Source organism: Cydia splendana, chromosome 25 (genome assembly GCF_910591565.1).
Source record: "Cydia splendana chromosome 25, ilCydSple1.2, whole genome shotgun sequence".
Taxonomy (NCBI): domain Eukaryota; kingdom Metazoa; phylum Arthropoda; class Insecta; order Lepidoptera; family Tortricidae; genus Cydia; species Cydia splendana.
Window position 1 is genome coordinate 1680448 of NC_085984.1, and position 22098 is coordinate 1702545.

At 41.9% G+C, this 22098-nt stretch overlaps 1 protein-coding gene across 1 annotated transcript in view; it reads right to left on the minus strand.

Moving 5' to 3' along the window:
• The window catches only part of LOC134802642 (uncharacterized), a 29104-nt gene that overhangs the window by 6335 nt on the left and 671 nt on the right, over positions 1-22098 (minus strand). Inside the window, exons 2-13 of the mRNA XM_063775277.1 lie at positions 17488-17621; positions 16939-17086; positions 14415-14577; positions 10879-11097; positions 9431-9551; positions 9116-9241; positions 7691-7783; positions 6186-6466; positions 5537-5793; positions 5115-5273; positions 4669-4863; positions 3438-3597 (exon numbers count right to left, since the gene is read on the minus strand). Coding sequence (XP_063631347.1) covers positions 3438-3597; positions 4669-4863; positions 5115-5273; positions 5537-5793; positions 6186-6466; positions 7691-7783; positions 9116-9241; positions 9431-9551; positions 10879-11097; positions 14415-14577; positions 16939-17086; positions 17488-17621 — 2056 coding nt within the window. The remainder of the gene's footprint in view (positions 1-3437; positions 3598-4668; positions 4864-5114; positions 5274-5536; positions 5794-6185; positions 6467-7690; positions 7784-9115; positions 9242-9430; positions 9552-10878; positions 11098-14414; positions 14578-16938; positions 17087-17487; positions 17622-22098) is intronic.

A 22098-nucleotide genomic window follows, 5' to 3' on the forward strand; every position in this document is an offset into this window, starting at 1 on the left:
GTTTTTAGTATTTGTTGTTATAGCGGCAACAGAAATACATCATCTGTGAAAATTTCAACTGTCTAGCTATCACGGTTCGTGAGATACAGCCTGGTGACAGACGGACGGACGGACGGACGGACGGACGGACGGACGGACGGACAGCGAAGTCTTAGTAATAGGGTCCCGTTTTACCCTTTGGGTACGGAACCCTAAAAATTAACGGTGTTAACGCTGCTAGATTTTAGCAATGCGTTCAATACCGTTGATTTTGATGTTCTCCTCGAAACACTACGCTGTCTTAATATATCTCCTGCGGTAGTCGGATGGTTTCGTAGTTACTTGAGTGGTCGTCGGCAGCGCATAAAGGTGGATGATTGTCTTTCTTCTTGGTCCAACACGTTGGCTGGCGTTCCGCAAGGTGGCGTGCTGTCTCCTTTGTTGTTCTCTATATTTATAAATTCAATTACTTCTAACCTAACTTCACATTATCACCTTTATGCCGACGATCTTCAGATTTACTCACAGGGCGTTATTGGCGAACTCACGTCTGTTATCCGTAAAGTGAATAGCGACTTAGACAAAATCTCGAATTGGAGTCGCAGTTTTGGCCTAAAAGTAAATCCGTCAAAGACACAGACTATTATAATAGGTAGCCCAAAACTGCTTCCCAGAATTGATTTTAACAACCTCTCACCTATTTACTTTAATGGCGTTTTGATTCCCTACTCGCAGAAGGTTAAAAACCTTGGCATCATTATGGATAGTACCTTATCGTGGGGACCTCAGGTGGGCGAAGTCAGCAGGAAGATGTTCGCGGCAGTTGCTTCCCTCAGGAGATTACGAAACTTCCTTCCCATTCCTACTAGAATTGCCCTTGCACAAACTCTTCTTCTCCCTATTCTGGATTACGCTGACGTTGCTTATCTCGATCTCACTGAGGAGCAACTTAATAAGCTTGAGCGTATCCAAAACATCTGCATACGGTTTATATTTGGGCTCCGCAAATATGACCATGTCTCCCACTTCCGGTCGCAGCTCAAATGGCTCCCTATTCGCCTACGTCGTAACTCCCACGTTTTGTCACTTCTGTATTCCATTCTTTTTAACCCCGCAACTCCCCGCTATCTTAAAAACCGTTTCAGCTATCTCCGTTCGGTTAGGTCCTCCCAGAATTTGCTTCTTTCTGTCCCGTCATCCTCGTCTAAATTCTATACAAATTCTTTCACTTTTCAATCTGTACGACTATGGAATTCTCTGCCTGCAGACTTAAGGTGCGCCCAGTCTCCTTATTCTTTCAAGAGACTCGTTAAAGTTCACTTTTTATCTGCTCCGTAATACTTTTACCTGCTTCCTTTTCCCTATAGCTGGCATTTTTACGTATATATATGTGTATATGTATATAATTTTATGTATGTATGATATGTGTATTTATGTAAATCTTATTTTATTTTATTTTTATTTGTATGTCTTTTATACTGTTTTGTATTGTGTTTTTTTCTGTGCTAAAATTCTTATATTGAATTTGAAACACCTACTGACATGACATAAATTTATTAATTTCCGCTACCTAAAGGTTGTCTGGAAGAGATCGCTTTTTAGCGATAAGACCGCCTGTTGTTTAACCTCTTCTTCCTGTATTATTTGTATTGTTTTCTGTAATGAGGTGTGCAATAAAGAGTATTTGTATTGTATTGTATTCGTTATTTGTTTTAACACGAGGAATTAAACAACAACTTTGCTCCCAAGTGGAACACAAACATTTTCACCACACCAACGCGAGGAAAATAAGTACTTACTTTAGAACGTTATTAAATATTTATCAAATTGTCATTCAAAATCATCATTCATCACTTTAAGGTAAAACTTTGCTTTTAAAGAACGAGCGGAGCGAGGTAGTATCAAAATATCGACACGTGCTTACCCCAATTTTGTATTATTATTTATTAATTCACCTCAAATTAGCAGGATACGAGTCCACGATCCCCACGCAAGCCACGTAGAACACCAGCGTCAGGAACACCCTGTATATCGCCTCCACCACGTATAGCGCCGTCTCGCTCTGCACCACGTAGATAGAGGGGGACGGGAACACGCATATCGCGCAATATTCCCTATTCACCTCAAGTTAGCAGGATACGAGTCCACGATCCCCACGCAAGCCACGTAGAACACCAGCGTCAGGAACACCCTGTATATCGCCTCCACCACGTATAGCGCCGTCTCGCTCTGCACCACGTAGATAGAGGGGGACGGGAACACGCATATCGCGCAATATTCCCTATTCACCTCAAGTTAGCAGGATACGAGTCCACGATCCCCACGCAAGCCACGTAGAACACCAGCGTCAGGAACACCCTGTATATCGCCTCCACCACGTATAGCGCCGTCTCGCTCTGCGCCACGTAGATAGAGGGGGACGGGAACACGCATATCGCGCAATATTCCCTATTCACCTCAAATTAGCAGGATACGAGTCCACGATCCCCACGCAAGCCACGTAGAACACCAGCGTCAGGAACACCCTGTATATCGCCTCCACCACGTATAGCGCCGTCTCGCTCTGCACCACGTAGATAGAGGGGGACGGGAACACGCATATCGCGCAATATTCCCTATTCACCTCAAGTTAGCAGGATACGAGTCCACGATCCCCACGCAAGCCACGTAGAACACCAGCGTCAGGAACACCCTGTATATCGCCTCCACCACGTATAGCGCCGTCTCGCTCTGCACCACGTAGATAGAGGGGGACGGGAACACGCATATCGCGCAATATTCCCTATTCACCTCAAGTTAGCAGGATACGAGTCCACGATCCTCACGCAAGCCACGTAGAACACCAGCGTCAGGAACATCCTGTATATCGCCTCCACCACGTATAGCGCCGTCTCGCTCTGCACCACGTAGATAGAGGGGGACGGGAACACGCATATCACGCAATATTCCCTATTCACCTCAAGTTAGCAGGATACGAGTCCACGATCCCCACGCAAGCCACGTAGAACACCAGCGTGAGGAACACCCTGTATATCGCCTCCACCACGTATAGCGCCGTCTCGCTCTGCACCACGTAGATAGAGGGGGACGGGAACACGCATATCACGCAATATTCCCTATTCACCTCAAGTTAGCAGGATACGAGTCCACGATCCCCACGCAAGCCACGTAGAACACCAGCGTCAGGAACACCCTGTATATCGCCTCCACCACGTATAGCGCCGTCTCGCTCTGCACCACGTAGATAGAGGGGGACGGGAACACGCATATCGCGCAATATTCCCTATTCACCTCAAGTTAGCAGGATACGAGTCCACGATCCCCACGCAAGCCACGTAGAACACCAGCGTCAGGAACACCCTGTATATCGCCTCCACCACGTATAGCGCCGTCTCGCTCTGCACCACGTAGATAGAGGGGGACGGGAACACGCATATCACGCAATATTCCCTATTCACCTCAAGTTAGCAGGATACGAGTCCACGATCCCCACGCAAGCCACGTAGAACACCAGCGTGAGGAACACCCTGTATATCGCCTCCACCACGTATAGCGCCGTCTCGCTCTGCACCACGTAGATAGAGGGGGACAGGAACACGCATATCGCGCACAGGATCACTGTAAACAATAAAATGTAACATTGTTTTTTGCTTTTTTTTTTGCTAGGGTACTAGAGTTAGACCAAGAAAAGTCTGCAGCAATTTTGATAGCCCACGCAGTGCAAGTGTTATTTATACGTCATCATTTCATAGAAGTTTGACGTTTAAAATGACACATGCACTGCGTGGGCTATCAAAATCGCTGCAGACTTTTCTTGGTCTAACTATAAATGTAGGCTTTATCGGCATTTAGGATGAAATGAGGGACGTTGAAGAATTCAGAGCGTAGCGAGGTGTGATATTAGAATTCGGAGCGAAGGGAAGGTTTTATAAATTAAAATTTCAGACCACAAAATTAGAGTAAGTAGATTTTATAGGAATTTCGAAGAGCAAGGGACGCTGAAGAATCTAGAGCGTAACTACGGTTTTAGGATGATTTTGGCCGGAGCGAGGGACGTTGAAGAATTCAGAGCGTAGCTAGTGTTTTATGACAATTTTGCGCGAGGGCGTTGAAGAATTCAGAGTGTAGCTAGGATTTCATTGCAATGCGTAGCGAGGGTTTAGAATGAAAACTGAGCGCAGGTTTCAAAAGTCTTACCTTTTGGTGAAAATTTTCCGCTTAAAGCCAGCGTCGCGGCAAATATAGCAGCAAGCAACCCAGCTAGTATAGCAGCCAGCGCCGCATATGCCTGCTCCCTCAGTGCCCCGGCCAGCCGCCACGTGAGAGGTGCCTCGCGGAGGCAGGCGAGCCGCATGCCTCGTATGATCGTGTTGCGCAGTTCCGACCACGAATTTGTAGTAAGTAGATTTTATAGGAATTTCGAAGAGCTTGGGACGCTGAAGAATCTAGTGCGTAGCTAGGGTTTTAGGATAATTTTGGACGGAGCGAGGGACGTTGAAGAATTCAGAGCGTAGCTAGTGTTTTATGAGAATTTTGCGCGAGGGCGTAGTGTACTTAGCTGGGGTTTTTTGTAAATTTCAAGCGGAGCTGGGGACGTTGAAGAATTCAGAGCGAAGCTAGGATTTCATGGAAATGCGTAGCGAGGATTTAGAGTGAAAAGTGAACACAGCGAAGGTTTTAAAATCTTACCTTTTGGTGAAAATTTTCCGCTTAAAGCCAGCGTCGGGGCAAAAATGGCGGCAAACAATCCAGCTAGTATAGTAGCCAGCGCGGCATGTGCCTGCTCCCTCAGTGCCCCGGCCAGCCGCCACGTGAGAGGTGCCTCGCGGAGGCAGGCGAGCCGCATGCCTCGTATGATCGTGTTGCGCAGTTCCGACCACGAATTTAGAGTAAGTAGATTTTATAGGAATTTCGAAGAGCGAGGGACGCTGAAGAATCTAGAGCGTAGCTAGGGTTTTAGGATAATTTTGGACGGAGCGAGGGACGTTGAAGAATTCAGAGCGTAGCTATTAGTGTTTTATGACAATCTTGCGCGAAAGACGCTGAAGAATTCAAAGTGTAGCTAGGATTTCATGGAAATGCGTAGCGAGGATTTAGAGTGAAAAGTGAACACAGCGAAGGTTTTAAAATCTTACCTTTTGGTGAAAATTTTCCGCTTAAAGCCAGCGTCGGGGCAAAAATGGCGGCAAACAATCCAGCTAGTATAGTAGCCAGCGCGGCATGTGCCTGCTCCCTCAGTGCCCCGGCCAGCCGCCACGTGAGAGGTGCCTCGCGGAGGCAGGCGAGCCGCATGCCTCGTATGATCGTGTTGCGCAGTTCCGACCACGAATTTAGAGTAAGTAGATTTTATAGGAATTTCGAAGAGCGAGGGACGCTGAAGAATCTAGAGCGTAGCTAGGGTTTTAGGATAATTTTGGACGGAGCGAGGGACGTTGAAGAATTCAGAGCGTAGCTATTAGTGTTTTATGACAATCTTGCGCGAAAGACGCTGAAGAATTCAAAGTGTAGCTAGGATTTCATGGAAATGCGTAGCGAGGATTTAGAGTGAAAAGTGAACACAGCGAAGGTTTTAAAATCTTACCTTTTGGTGAAAATTTTCCGCTTAAAGCCAGCGTCGGGGCAAAAATGGCGGCAAACAATCCAGCTAGTATAGTAGCCAGCGCGGCATGTGCCTGCTCCCTCAGTGCCCCGGCCAGCCGCCACGTGAGAGGCGCCTCGCGGAGGCAGGCGAGGCGCATGCCTCGTATGATCGTGTTGCGCAGCTCCGACCACGTGTCTATCTCGCGGCCTACCGTTATGTCTGTGTCGATTATCCTAGAATGAAAATACATTGGTTGGTAAATATATTATTTTAGGGGCAGTGGTAGATGAGTAATTAGTTCCTTTGAATGGTAAACTGACTTCCATGTATTTTTCCAAGTAGGTATATGCATTTCTTACTGAAGGCTTATGGAAAATTCAACCTATGCCGCCGTGATCCCAGTGGCCGAATGGCTCAGGCACCTGCCGCGATAGCAGAGGACGCTGGTTCGATTCCAGCCTGGGGCACTGGAGGCGTTGGTCACTTTTTCTTAGTTTATGATAATTTAATTCGGTTTATAATTTATATAGTCGCTACAACTTGAAATAAAAACAAAATAAAATATTTTCTGAAAATAATTTAATTTGTTCTAATACTTTTAATTGTTAAAGTAAGCAATACTTACGTAGTATTAACGAACAGCGACCCAGTGAAGTACGCATAAGACGTCTTTATATTAGAAAACGCCACATCGTAAAATGAGCAATTCCTAAACGCCGCATGAGATAGCATCATATCTCTAAAACTGCATTTATTGAACGTCACGTTTCTGTATTCGACGTTTTCGAGCGTCTCGTTGAAGTGACGGTTCTCGTATGTCGTGTTCTCGATTATTACTTTTGAGGCTTCGAATTCTTGGTTCTCTATGGAGAGTACGGCTGACGGTATGTGGGAGGCTAGGAAGAACTGAAAAAAAAAAACATTAGCTTTAGTTTTTACCCGACTACGGCAACGCAAAAGGAGGATTATGATGTTTGCTGTGTTGAAGAACATCATATAAATAAAAAAATAAAAATAAATATTCACACGGACATTCTTACACAAATTGACTAAGTCCCACGGTAAGCTCAAGAAGGCTTGTGTTGTGGGTACTCAGACAACGATATATATAATATACAAATACATAAATACATAGAAAACACCCATGACTCGGGAACAAATATTTGTGTTCATCACACAATTAAATGCCCTTACCGGGGTTCGAACCCAGGTTAATTTTATTTTATATTGTAACCTGTGTCCGCTGTAGCCTACTGTGGCGGTCCTGCCCTCCTAAGCCGAATAGCGTTATCTATAGAACTATAAGTTATAGAAAGTAAAGTTAGCAATGAATTTTCTTTTGAGATAGCGCTATTTGGCTTAGTAGGGCAGTGTCAAAGGGTCAAAACACAGTTATTTTGTACTAACGGTACCGGTGACGGTCGGTGGACCTCATGTTTTTGCAATAAGTCAGTTATAGTATTTTGCAAACTCGATGGGTAGAGTGACAGGTGTCGTCTCCATATAATTTTTTTTTTTTTTTTTTTTTTTAGTACATGGAAAACCAACAGCGCTATATATATCCAGAAATTACAATAGAATCACAGAGCCAATTATAGGTTCTCACTTATAGAAATATAATAAATTATAGAAAGTATTTATAACCTAAAAACGCCAAACTCGCAAAATTGTATTGATATGACACCTGTTACCTTACCCATCGACCTTTTTAAAGATTTTTTACTAGAACAGTGTGGCCAAAAACTCAAAGTCGCTCAACGAGCTATGGAGAGGGCTATGCTCGGAGTTTCTCTGCGTGATCGAATCAGAAATGAGGAGATCCGTAGACGAACTAAAGTCACCGACATAGCCCACCGGATTAGCAAGCTGAAGTGGCAATGGGCAGGCCACATTGCACGCAGAGGTGGCCGATGGGGTCAAAAAGTGCTCGAGTGGAGACCACGGACTAGCAAGCGCAGCGTGGACCCACAAGATGGACAGACGACCTTGTTAAGGTCGCCGGAAGACGCTGGATGCGAGTCGCTTCCAACCGGTACGTGTGGAGGTCCAAGGGAGAGGCCTATGTTCAGCAGTGGACGTCTTATGGCTGAGATGATGATGATGAGTGTGGACAATGCCGACGATGTATACCTGTATAGCCATGGAGAATAGCATCACCCCGCCGAGGGAAAACGTGGTGTTTCTGTACGCGCTCGAAAACAGCTGGAAGAAGGCTAGCCAGAACTGTGGACAAAACAAATCATTACTATGTGTGTACAGTAATAGTTACGTCGCCAGTTCCTTTTTCTTTGAATTACCTATTCGCACGTGTATCGTACGTTTTACAGTACATATGGCCCTTCAAACTTTTGACATCGCACGAAAAGTGCAATTTTACGCACTAGTGCGGGAAAATAGGACCATATGTACTGTAAAATTCATTTCAGTTTTAGCTTCGACATTGCAGAGATTTTGTCGTTAATTATCGTTTTTAGGGTTCCGTACCCAAAGGGTAAATTGGGACCCTACTAAGACTCCACTGTCCATCTGTCTGTCCGTCCGTCTGTCACCAGGGTGTATCTCATGAACCGTGATAGCTAGACAGGTGAAATTTTCACAGATGATGTACTTCTGTTGCCGCTATAACAACAAATACTAAAAACAACATAAAATAAATATTAAAGCGGGGCTCCCATACAACAAACGTGATTTTTGCCGTTTTTTGCATATAATGGTACGGAACCCTTCGTGCGAGAGTCCGACTCGCACTTGGCCGGTTTTTTTTCATCACACTTGCTCGAAAAAGATCTTACTTTTATGGAGGTGTACTGAAGTGTAAAGGCCTATATTGTTCCCGCGGGAGTTATGGTTTTTTTTTCTTAACAGAAATGACAATATGGCGTAATGTTTGAAATGTCACCGTATTTATAATTATTTCGCGAGGGTGGATAGATTAGATTATTAGGACTCGGTTACTCCAGTTACTCCGAAGGTAGAGTTATAGATGGTCAAGTAAATGTTGTCAGTAGAAAAAGGCGGCAAATTTGAAAAATGTAGGCGCGAAGGGATATCGTCTCATAGAAAATTTGAATTTCGCGCCTTTTTCTACTGACAAGATTTGCTTGACCATCTATATATAAATATGTTACCTTTTTAATAACAAAACTTCCGTGAAACAGACTTCTTTTTTTTTCGTCTTAAAATACGTGAGTCGTTCTTAATATATTTAGGGTCGGTTGCTCAAACCGTTTGTCACCGTTGAAGCGTTTGCTAAATTCTATTGTATGGGAAGTTTCATAGATCTCTGCTGCGTGACGTTAATCAGTCTGTTAACTGTGCCAGGCGTGGCTCACTCCGCGATTTCGTCGCTTTGCAACAGGTAGCTACAAGTACATCCGTTCCACACCAATTTTGGTGGCTAGCCATAAGCCGCGCGTGGCGCTGTCGCCACCTAGCGGCCATATCTGTCCTGATCGTAACAGACGCGTTTTGTTGGAGAGTGAGTCTTCTGTACCTAGTACTATTATTTATTCTGTGACTGGTTGGTGCAACTGGCCCTTAATAAATATGTGTTACCATTTTGACAGTGTGCCTGACGTGGTGCAGGGCTGCGGGTCGTTTAGGCGGCAGCTGCAGAGCCCCGGGCCGGTACTCGGCGGAGCCCGACACGCACCAGCCCGCCTGGTTGCTGCTGTGGATGCTCTGCAATATACAACACGGTATTAGTATAAATTACGTCATGTCAATTGGGGGGGGTCTGGACATCGGATGATGGTAGCATGATTTTTGGGGGGGGAAGGGTCAAAAATCGTCAAAAATAGATGACGTAATTTATGAACAGCCCCTATGTACATTTTAATGTACATTTAGACTCACGAGGTTATAACACACCTGATAAACCAGCATGGCGTCCACTTCCCTGCCGACATCTAGTAAGTACCGCGGCGATTCCTGCGTCCATATCAGAGACACGAGCGAAGCGAGGATTGGCAGCGTACACAACAGCAGGTACCTGAAGGAAAAATGTAATTATTAATCGAGGAAAATAGTCGTAGGACTAGACATAGGGTAAATCGTGAATTGCTGGCCACCGGCTAATAACTGGCCACCCTGAACTAAAAATGATTTATTTATATATTCGTCTATAAACAAAATTAATTTTAGTATAAGGTTTCAATAACTAGCCACCTTTCAATAACTAGCCACATTATTCTAAAATGAATTCTGTTTATAGATGAATAGAATTCATTTTTAGTATAAGGTGGCCAGTTACTAAACAGTGGCCAGTAATTGACGGATTACCCTATTTGTTTGTTCCATGGTTGTTCATATATCTTCAGTATTATCCATAAAATTGCCAAGAACATATACTCTAGCACAACAACTTTGTCAGTTGAAAAAGGCGCGAAATTCAAATTGTGTACGGGAATCGATCGTTCGCGCCAACTTTCTTTTTCAAATTTTCCTGCCCTTTTCTACTGACAGAGCTCGCTTGTCAGAGTATAGTGAACAAGTTAAAGTGTGACAGGGACGGGCCTGGAGGTTGGACATCAGCCGGCGTATTATGGATGGCTTTATCCATCTTTATCCACGTGATAAAATAACTGTCACTTTTTCACGGGATAGAAAGTGACGGACACCGTTTTATCTCGCTGTCACGTAGACAAGAACGACCATCATATCCGTACCGGTGGCAGCGGTGAGACAGGTGGAAACGGTTTGTAGCAATATACATAGCATGTCTGTAACCCAATTTGGTAGTTCACCTGTGCCACGCAGAGAAATGCTCCTTATCGTCTAACAAAGCATCAGCCCCAGTAGGCGGGAGCACTGCATGAGCGAGAGCGGCCGCTAATAGCGCTCCTACTCCGTGAGCGATGACCAATATGGACAGCAGGCGGCGGTGAGACTGTTAGCAGTATACATAGCATGTCTGTAAACCAATTTGGTAGTTCACCTGTGCTACGCAGAGAAATGCTCCTTATCGTCTAACAAAGCGTCAGCCCCAGTAGGCGGGAGCACTGCATGTGCGAGAGCGGCCGCTAATAGCGCTCCTACTCCGTGAGCGATGACCAATATGGACAGCAGGCGGCGGTGAGACTGTTAGCAGTATACATAGCATGTCTGTAAACCAATTTGGTAGTTCACCTGTGCTACGCAGAGAAATGCTCCTTATCGTCTAACAAAGCGTCAGCCCCAGTAGGCGGGAGCACTGCGTGTGCGAGAGCGGCCGCTAATAGCGCTCCTACGCCGTGAGCGATGACCAATATGGACAGCAGGCGGCGGTGAGACTGTTAGCAGTATACATAGCATGTCTGTAAACCAATTTGGTAGTTCACCTGTGCCACGCAGAGAAATGCTCCTTATCGTCTAACAAAGCGTCAGCCCCAGTAGGCGGGAGCACTGCATGTGCGAGAGCGGCCGCTAGTAGCGCTCCTACGCCGTGAGCGATGACCAATATGGACAGCAGGCGGCGGCGGTGCGGCCGCGGGGACACTTCGTAGCAGTAGGAGTAGCATGTCGGTACTAGACCGCCTGAGCCGATGGCCGAGCAGAATCTGGAAAATATTAATAAGAATAATAGTATCTTTATGACTGGCCGGAGATTGCTTAAAACCGAGACGAGTGGAAATCGAGGGGGGAGGCCTTTGCCCAGCAGTGGGACACCATATAGGCTTATATAATATAATAAAAAAAAGGATAATAGTCAAGACATAAGGGTGTCAGAAATTATGCAAAATTGAACCCTATCACATTGGTACAAAGTTCAAAATCATGTGGGAAATATATTCTCTCTGCCTTATGACTTAAACTTTAATATTCTTATTGTATTGTATTGTTTTATTTGTATTATCTTATGACATTTACCAGTCGCTTTTCGGTGAAGGAAAACATCGTGAGGAAACCGGACTAATCCCGATAAGGTCAGGTTTACCCTCAGGGTTGGAAGGTCAGATCTTTCGTAAAAACTAGTGCCTACGCCAATTCTTGGGATTAGTTGCCAAGCGGACCCCAGGCTCCCATGAGCCGTGGCAAAATGCCGGGATAACGCGAGGAAGATGATGATTTTATTTGTATTTCAATTATCATTTATTTAAGGACCAACTGAGATCATTTTTAGGGTTCCGTACCCAAAGGGTAAAACGTCCGTCCGTCTGTCACCAGGCTGTATCTCACGAACCGTGATAGCTAGACAGTTGAAATTTTAACAGATGATGTATTTCTGTTGCCGCTATAACAACAAATACTAAAAACAGAATAAAATAAAGATTTAAATGGGGCTCCCATACAACAAACGTGATTTTTGACCAAAGTTAAGCAACGTCGGGAGTGGTCAGTATTTGGATGGGTGACCGTTTTTTTTTTTGCTTTTTTTTTGTTTTTTTTTTTGCATTATGGTACGGAACCCTTCGTGCGCGAGTCCGACTCGCACTTGCCCGGTTTTTGTTAGTACTTACGACTATGACTTATAAGATATTGTCAGTATTATAATCTATATACTATACAAATTGTATTGTACGTTTTGTGCAACGTTCGACAGGTAAACGTAAAATTATAGTTTTTAAATTTAACTTGTATACGTTATAAGTAAAGTAAATGCCGTGCAAAAAATTACTTGGAAATTAGACGATATTGCGAGGGCAGACTCTAAACAAAACCTTAAAAGGTTAAAGATGGCTTTATATACTGGGTCAAGCAAATCTTGTCAGTAGTAAACGGCGGCAAATTTGAAAAATCCCGGGTTAGCAACACTGTGTTCGAATAATTCGAAAATCGCGTGTCATCTGTGCTTTATCTGTGGAATGTGGATCGCGAATGACTGCCATCATCATTGTTTACATTCTGAATCGATTCTATTTCAAGAGATATTTCTGCTGTGTCACCATTAAATACCAATATATTAAATAAGATTGTGCTTAATCAAAGCTAAGGTGCCTACAATGCCTACAGTGGCAACTGAGAAATCTAATAAAATATTAAAATCCAGTAGGACATCTACCTGCTGAAGCAATGATTTTAATCATACATTCTTGCTTAACGGCATAGTCCACTTCTAATTTTATTTTGAGATCTTCAAATTAGTTAATCATTTTTATCAACATCATACACCGCTTTTAAATTGTCCGTCCATACCTATTAATAACAATTTCAAACATTTTCAATAGAGAATCCGCGAGTGACAATTTGAATTGACGGGCGCGCTCAGCGGAAAAAAAAGTTAGGTTCGATGTACATTTTACATTGCTGCTTTTCTTAGCGCAATACTACTCTTTGAATGTTGCCCTACTTTAGTTTGCTTTACATTGCTACTGACAAGATTTGTTTGACGCACTATAGAGAAATAATCCCGAAATTATGTCTAGTTTTCATTTAAATTTTCAATTGTATATCGTAACCCTGCATTCCATACTAGTATAATTTTCGTATTAATTAGCTAATGGTACAGCCGAGGGAATGGAAGCGCTGGTTGCCTAGCGGTAAGAGCGTGCGACTTTTAATCCGGAGGTCGCGGGTTCAAACCCCGGCTCGTACCAATGAGTTTTTCGGAACTTATGTACGAAATATCATTGATATTTACCAGTTGCTTTTCGGTGAAGGAAAACATCGTGAGGAAACCGGACTAATCCCAATAAGGCTTAGTTTCCCCTCTGGGTTGAAAGGTCAGATGGCAGTCGCTTTCGTAAAAACTAGTGCCTTCGTCAATTCTTGGGATTAGTTGTTAAGCGGACCCCAGGCTCCCATGAGCCGTAGCAAAATGCCGGGATAACGCGAGGGAGAAGAAGGGTACAGCCGAGGGAATGGACTACCAAATTTTTAACGGATATAATATAGGGTAATTCGCAAGTAACTGGCCACCGACCAATAACTGGCCACCCTAAACTAAACATGAATTCTATTCACCTATAAACAGAATTCATTTTCGTATAAGGTTTCAATAACTGGCCAGCTTTCTATAACTAGCCACCTAATACTAAAATTAATTATGTTTATAGGTAAATGTACATCATGTACTCGTATTATAGCACCACCTAGTTGTTAATTCGTTTTGCTATTACTGTCTCACCACAGTCCTCACGAAACAGGCTTGACCTAGGGTTGGTTGCACCAAACCGTCTGTCAGCATTAAAACGTTCACTAAATTTTTATTGTATGGGAAGTTTCATATTTGACTGCTGCGTTACGTTGATCAGTCCGCTAAATGTGGTTGGTGCAAGTGGCCCCTAGTGAGGACTGTGAGGGCTACTGTTAATGTAACTGTAATGTAACGTGTGTAATATACATGTATAATTACTAACTTTTGTCAACCTTGCTTGTTCTACTTGGTTAATAAAGAAATTTTGTATTTTGTATTTTTTTTGTAAATAGAATTCATTTTTAGTTTAGGGTGGCCAGTTACTAACAGGTGACTGGCGAATTACCCTAATTCCAGAGATATTGAGGTAAAACGTTAAAACCTATGGGTAAAACGTTAAAACCCGCACGATCGCCTAATCTTCCGTCACAAGTTTTGAAGGTCGCGGCATATCTTTTTTTCCTTTCTAATTTCCTGGACTTGTTCTATATGTAATTCCATTATGTTCCATATTATATTATATTCCATAATGTAACCGGCGAGCGTGTATGAGGAATGTTATGAAAGTGAAGGAAGCGAAAGAGGTACATATGTCAGGACCGTAGCAAGTAGAAATCCGTGGTCTCTGCCTACCCCTCCGGGAAATAGGCGTGATTATAATTATGTATGTATGTTCCATATTTGGAACATGTTCCATATTTGTTCCATATCTTGAACATGTTCCATAGTTGTTCCATATTTGTTCCATATTTGTTCCATATCTTGAACATGTTCCATATTTGTTCCATGTTTGTTCCATACCTGGCCATCATGAAGGTGCCGTAGGTGGGCATGAAGGCGGCGACGGCGGCGAACACGGCGTTGACGGCCAGCGCCGACAGCAGCGCGCGCCGCCGCCCCAGCCGCCCGCCCAGCGCGCCCCACCCCCCCCCGCCCAGCGCCCCGCCCACCAGGCTGATCAGCACTGTGGACAATGTGCCATCATTTACTCTATATTTTTATACAATGTGTTTTGACACCCATGATAAAATTGATAGGGCCGTCCGAAGACATTTTATATGTTGCAGTCAAAAGTGTGAACTGGTCAAAAGAACTTTTAACCGACAAAAACAGGCAAAACTGCTTTTGACTGAGCATGTTGGTCAAAAGTAGTTTTACCTGAAAATCATACCTATTTCTGGCGGGAGTTTCGTTTTTCGGGCGTAGCAAAAAAAAAACCCTAACCTACCTATCTCTAGGAACAGTTTCGTTTTTCGGCCGTAGCAAAAAAAAAAACCCTAAAACCTACCTATCTCTAGGAACAGTTTCGTTTTTAGGGCGTAGCAAAAAAAAAAACCCTAACCTACCTATTTCTGCGAGTACTTTTAACTGATAGTAACAGTCACAATTACTAACCAATGATTTTCAGGTAAAACTACTTTTAACCAACATGCTCAGTCAAAAGCAGTTTTGGCTGTTTTTGTCGGTTAAAAGTTCTTTTGACCAGTTCACACTTTTGACTGCGACATATACATATTGCAGGATGCAGACTATAGTTCGTTTATTTAGCATTAGAAAGAAGGTAAGCGATCTTGACATGTCTTTTAATTGAAAAAACATGTTTTAAAAATAAGTCACGGCAAATATGTAACAATTATGAATCTAGTACAATCATTTATATTCTTCTGCTTTCATAAGTAATAGTTACTGATTTTTAATAAGCGATTTTCAATTAAAAGACACGTCATAATTGTTTACCTTTTTTCTAATGCTAGTGTGCGCTACGCCTTACCCTCACACGTGTATACCGCTCTTCTATATACGCTGTTACTTATTGTATTCTAGACAATATAATAGATCTATACTCCGAGCAGAGCAAATAGTGTCATTTCAACGTCCCACCTCACATGGCGACCCTACCAGGATCGCCATGTGAGGACGTTGAATGAAACAAGCAGGCGGCCGATTTTTTTATTTCGACAGCTCGATTTCGTGTATTTCATTCAATAATATCTCGACAACTAGGCATTTAAATTTTACTAATAGAATTGAAAACAGGTTCCCAATTTCTATCGCTCGTAATTCAATTAACATTTTGCCTTCTTCCACTGATTTTCGAGTGACGAAATCGAGCGATCGAAATTCATAAATCGCCCCCCAGGTTCGAGTATAATGGTTTAAATAACACGTACATGCACATATATATGTTTCAATGTTTATTTGCAACCAAGTGGATACAGTGGACACATGCAACTTAATCCTAGGTAGGCACATACATAACTACTAGGACCCGGACAGGGCTTAGCAAAATAAGATTTGAAATTTTTCCTAATCTAAATTTCGGTAGCAATAATTATTCATTCATTCATTTTAAGGCTATGCTTATGTGTGGGTGAGGCATACGTGAGGTGGACTAATTATGTCTGATGCAAATAAATTGAAATTGAATTGTAAATAGCGCACAAAAACGTTTGAGGGTCAATATAAAAATTACAACGCTAAAGTATAGAGCTAGACCAAGAAAAATCTGCAGCGGTTTACCAGCCCACGCAGTGCAAACGTTATTTTAAACGTCAAACTTCTATGAAATTATGCCGTATAAATAACACTTGCACTGCGTGGGCTATCAAAATCGATGCAGACTTTACTTGGTCGAACTCTAGTACGTTGTAATTTTTATTGACCCTCAAACGTTTTTAGAAGATGAATAATTCAGTCTAATTCAACCTTTGATTTGCTATTTAAAATAGTAAAAAAGAGAATGTTCTGAAAATTGTAATAACAATACAAACGATTAACACAAACTCATTCAGGGCCAAGAACCCGACTGTCGGGTACACTGTTCGTAGCGACTACGCGCTCCATACGGCAAAACCGTGGCTACGCACAACGAGCGTAACCCGTAGCACTTAGTGGCAATGAATGTGTTAAATAAAGAAACGTTAACAAAATAACCCTCTACTAAGCAAACAATGCATAGAATCCATAAAGTTCCATATATGGATCAAATAACAGCCCAATTATACTCGTAAGCATGGGACATCATATTCCAAATAGTTTTGGTGATTAATTTGAAGACGAGACACATTTTGAACCTAAATCAACTCTTAAATCCACATGCTAAGGTTGAAATTCTATTGATGTGCAGCCGATAAATCTTACAGCGCCTGGAACAGAGTTAATAATACTCACCAAGCCAATTCTTCTCGTGTAAGAGTATGCACAGCTCGAGGGTCTAGGGTAGGGAAGCTGCATGCTAGGTACACCTTCAATTGGGCTGGTTTCATATATGGAACATCAATTATCATAATGTACCATATATGGAACATCAGTGAAAAGGACTCACCAAGCCAGTTCTTCTCGTGTGGCAGTATGCACAGCTCGATCTCACACGAGGGTAACACGAAGGGCACTGCTGAAAGTTCTAGGGTCGCGCCGGCGAGCGCTAGGCTGCATGCTAGGTACACCTTCAGTTGGGCTATACCGCAGCCGGCCTGAAAAGAAAATACAGTAAAAACCCATTAACTCAACACGGGTTGTTAGGTTTTAAATAAAAGACTTCCATCAAAATAACGTAAAAAAAGTCTCGCAACGCAGTACTTCTACTACAAAAAAGTTTTGACATGTAATGTTAAACCAAGTCGGTTATTTTAGTCAGTACCGGGGGGTGTCCACAGAACTCGATTCCCACTGACTTGCCTATTTTAAAACCATGTAAATATTAGATATTTTATTTTTTTATACATATAATGACTTGTCCGTCTTGACTAAAATGCATCAGCTCAGTATATGGTTTATATACTGCGGCTAACCTGTCTTTAGGTCTAGATGTGTTCGGGGTAATGTTCCATATATGGAACACTGGGACTCGCCTGGTCTATATGCATGGCCTCACCTGTCTCAGCGCGTCCTCATGGAACTGGTCTAAAGCGCTGGTGTCGCTATAGTCTATGAGCTCGCCACTTTCATTGTCCATGGGTTCAGGGGGGTTCACAGTCATGCTGACTGTACCTGGCTCGCCGGTGCCATCTGTAAAAAAAAACATATATAGTGCGTCAAGCAAATCTTGTCAGTAGCAATGTAAAGCAAACTAAAGTAGGGCAACACTCAAAGAGTCGTATTGCGCTAAGAAAAGCAGCAATGTACCTAATTAACAGTATAAGTGCCTTGGCTGGAGCTGTAAACTTATACATAGTGTTTGAATAAAGAATAAAGAATAAAGAATGTACAATGTACATCGAACCAAAACTTTTTTTTTCCGCTGAACGCGCCCTATTACGTACGTCAATTCAAATTGTCAGTTGCGGATTCTCTATTGAAAATGTTTGAAATTGTTATTAATAGGTATGGACGGACAATTTAAAAGCGGTGTGTGATGTTGATAAAAATGATTAACTAATTTGAAGATCTCAAAATAAAATTAGAAGTGGACTATGCCGTTAAGCAAGAATGTATGATTAAAATCATTGCTTCAGCAGGTAGATGTCCTACTGGATTTTAATATTTTATTAGATTTCTCAGTTGGCACTGTAGGCATTGTAGGCACCTTAGCTTTGATTAAGCACAATCTTATTTAATATATTGGTATTTAATGGTGACACAGCAGAAATATCTCTTGAAATAGAATCGATTCAGAATGTAAACAATGATGATGGCTGTCATTCGCGATCCACATTCCACAGATAAAACACAGATGACACGCGATTTTCGAAATATTCGAACACAGTGTTGCTAACCCGCTATTTTTCAAATTTGGCGTCGTTTGCTACTGACAAGATTTGCTTGACCCATGCAGTATAAGTACGCACGATAATCTTTCGAAAAATATGACTAGAGATGCACCGGATATTCGGTTACTATCCGGTATCCGGCATATCCGGCCCGTATTTTAATATCCGGCAGCATATCCATCCCGTATTTTAATATCCGGCAGCATACCGGATAGTGACATTGCTTAATTTCGGTGTAAACAAAATTGGATTTAAGAAACAGTCACGGTCATAAATGTCATAATCTTACTCGATATTATTTTAAAACAATTTAAACATTCCACAGACATGCACGCACACTCATTTCGAATTAAGAAATGAGTCTACGAAACAGGGCAAAATCTGCACAATGCGCACTTGAAAAACCGAAATGTGTACGATATTCGGCCGATGGGCAGACCGAATATCAGGTATCCGGTATCCGGCCAAACTACTATTCGTTGCATCTCTAAATATGACCATATGTAGAGGAGAAAAGCCGAACAGCCGGACATACGAAAGTATCATATGTGCTACATGTAGGACGTACCGGTCAGTCTGTCCTCTGTGTAGGCCATGGTGCGAGCTATGGACCCGAAGCTCTTGGGCGAGTCGGAGTCAGAGCGAGCGCGCACGAGGCACGCCTGTTCCTCCATCCTTCTCGCTCTGTTATGTGCTACGTATAGGACGTACCGGTCAGTCTGTCCTCTGTGTAGGCCATGGTGCGAGCTATGGACCCGAAGCTCTTGGCCGAGTCGGAGTCAGAGCGAGCGCGCACGAGGCACGCCTGTTCCTCCATCCTTCTCGCTCTGTTATGTGCTACATATAGGACGTACCGGTCACAGTGTTGCCAGATGGTCACAAAAGTCACATTTTTCGTGACTTTTCGCCTTCTCGTGTGACATGTGCGTGACTTACGATTTTGAGGCAATTTTTGTGACTTTTTAAGCTAGTCGAATTTTAGACAAGTTTAGTTCTGCTATTTGTATTATTTAGGAACGCAGTGAACGCACCCAAGTTGACACTTGCACTGAGACCTTGACGTTACATCCACCATCATGTTTATTATAATAGTCGTGGCAAGATGAGACTCGTTGCCTTGACATGACGGTGTCATTTAGTTTGATAGTAGTAGTTATTTTTTTTAGTGTATGATTAATTTCTTTTAGCCTCATATCTTGAATATCTGTACGAATAGCATTGTAATTACTTCGGACAAAAGTTTTATCACAAAATTTTCTAAAAATTTGGTTATGTTCATTTTTACTCTGCGATCAATACTTTAGGAGCTACAGGCTGTTAAAGTTAAATAAGAGATAAAAAATAGACGGTTTAAGAAAACGTCGTTTTTTCGTAATTGTTCATTATAAATAAAAAAAAAAATAGTTTAGGATAAGCAAGCTAAGCGACCTGCTGATATAATATAAAAAAAAAAACCGGCCAAGAACATGTCGGGCAATGCTCAGTGTAGGGTCCCGTAGTTACCCGTCCGTCAAAATAGACTATTTGCAAAAACTCAAAAACTGCTAAACCGATTAGGTTCGCTATATTTTTCCTTGAAAGTCTTTACTAAGTTTTACTTTCACGATTTTTTAAATATTTTTTGGACCCATGGTTAAAATGCTAGGGGGCTGTCCATAAATTACGTCATCGATTTTTGACGATTTTGGAGCCCCCCCCCCCCCTATAATCATCCAAAAATCATGCTTCAAATGACCCCATTTCCTCCTACTTCATGCTACCGTCATCCGATGTCCAGACCCCCCCCCCCCCTAATTTGAAATGACGTAATTTATGAATAGCCCCTAGGGGAACTAAAGTGGAAAACACAACTTTTTTTCTATCAGATCGATTATTTCCGAAAATATTAAGTTGATCAAAAATGGTCCTTAAAGACCCTTATTCATTTTAAAAGACCTATCCAAGACACCCCACACTATAGGGTTAAAGCGAAAAAAAAATTCATCCCCACTTAATGTAGGGGAGTCACCCTAAAAAAATATTTTTTCTAGTTTGATTTTACGACTCTGTCAGTGTAACAAATTTATATATTCATGCCAAATTTAATAATAGAAACTAGAAAAAAATATTTTTTATGGTGGCTGCCCTACATTAAAGTTGGGATGAATTTTTTTTCGCTTCCACCCTATAGTGTGGGATGTCGTTAGATAGGTTTTTTAAAACGAATACGGGTCTTCAAGAATTATTTTTTGATCAACTTAATATTTTCGGAAATAATCGATCTGAAAGAAAAAAAGTTGTGTTTTCCCCTTTATTTCCCTAACTTTTGAACCATGGGTCCAAAAAATATGAAAAAAATCATAAAAACATAGCTTAGTAAAGACTTTCAAGGAAAAATATAGCGAACCTAATCGGTATAGCTGTTTTTGAGTTTTTGCGGAATAGTCTATTTTGACAGACGGGTAACTACGGAACCCTACACTGAGCATGGCCCGACATGCTCTAAGCCGGTTTTTTTTTATATTTTATCAGCAGGTCACTTAGCTTGCTTACTCCAAACTAAAATTTTTGTTTATGATGAACAATTACGAAAAAAACGACGTTTTCTTAATTCGTCTATTTTTTATCTCTAATTTAGCTTTAACAGCCTGAAGCTCCTAAAGTATTGAACGTAGAGTAAAAATAAACATAACTAAATTTATTATTATTTATTATTTTATTTGATACACTAGCAGCTCTTAGAGCTGATGCGTGTATATCGAAGCACTTGTATTTTATTTTGCACTTTTTAAAGTTCTAAAATGTGTATCTAGTCTATTTTTGAAAGTGTTGACCGATGGTGCACTAACAACAGTTTCTGGTAGAGAATTCCACACATTTACCACACGATTCGGCAGGAAGTGTTTTCTAGGGTTACTAGCACACGGAGGTTTGACAAGTTTTTTAGAGTGCCCTCTCAACCTTACATTCTGGCTCAATATTTGGAACATTGTAGTGTCCGGACAAGATTTTGTAAGTCTCAATAAGATCGCCTCGCTTCCTTCTGTCCTCTGATGTTGTAAGACCTAATTCTTGAAGCCGTTCTTCATATGGTTTATCTTTCAATGAAGCAACCATTTTAGTTGCTCTTCGCTGAACTCTTTCCAGCATTGTAATGTCCTTTTTAAAGTAGGGGGACCATATCTGAAAAGCATACTCAAGTAAAGGACGAAGATATGACTTGTATATTCTAATAAATAGGTCTTTAGTAATAACATGGAATGCTTTCCGGATCATATACAGCATACAATTTGCTCTCTTGGTGATTTTGGTGATATGTGTGTCCCATTTCAAGTTATGTGAAACAGTGATGCCCAGGTCTCTTTGACCAGCTACTGCTTGCAGGGGAACAGAGTCAATGTAGTAATTTAGTTTAGGATTTGTTTTCCCTATGTGTAGAACTCTGCACTTGTCAGCATTTAGTGATATGAGCCAGTCTTTAGTCCACTGAATTATGCGATCTAAATCGCTTTGGATAATATTGTGACTTACTAATGGATTACCCATAACTTTGGTGTCATCAGTAAATATATTTGTAGGAAATTGTATGATAAAACTTTTATCCGAAGTAATTATAATGTTATTTGTACATATATTCGAGATATGAGCAAAAATAAGAAAAAAGGTACCTTTAACCCTCCCTGCACCCTCAGCACACCCTCACACACACCCTACCCTCGAGGACTTTTAGCATGTTTATCTGGACACCACAAGGTATACCTGTACCAATTTTCAAAACTACACGAATTATTTCCGCA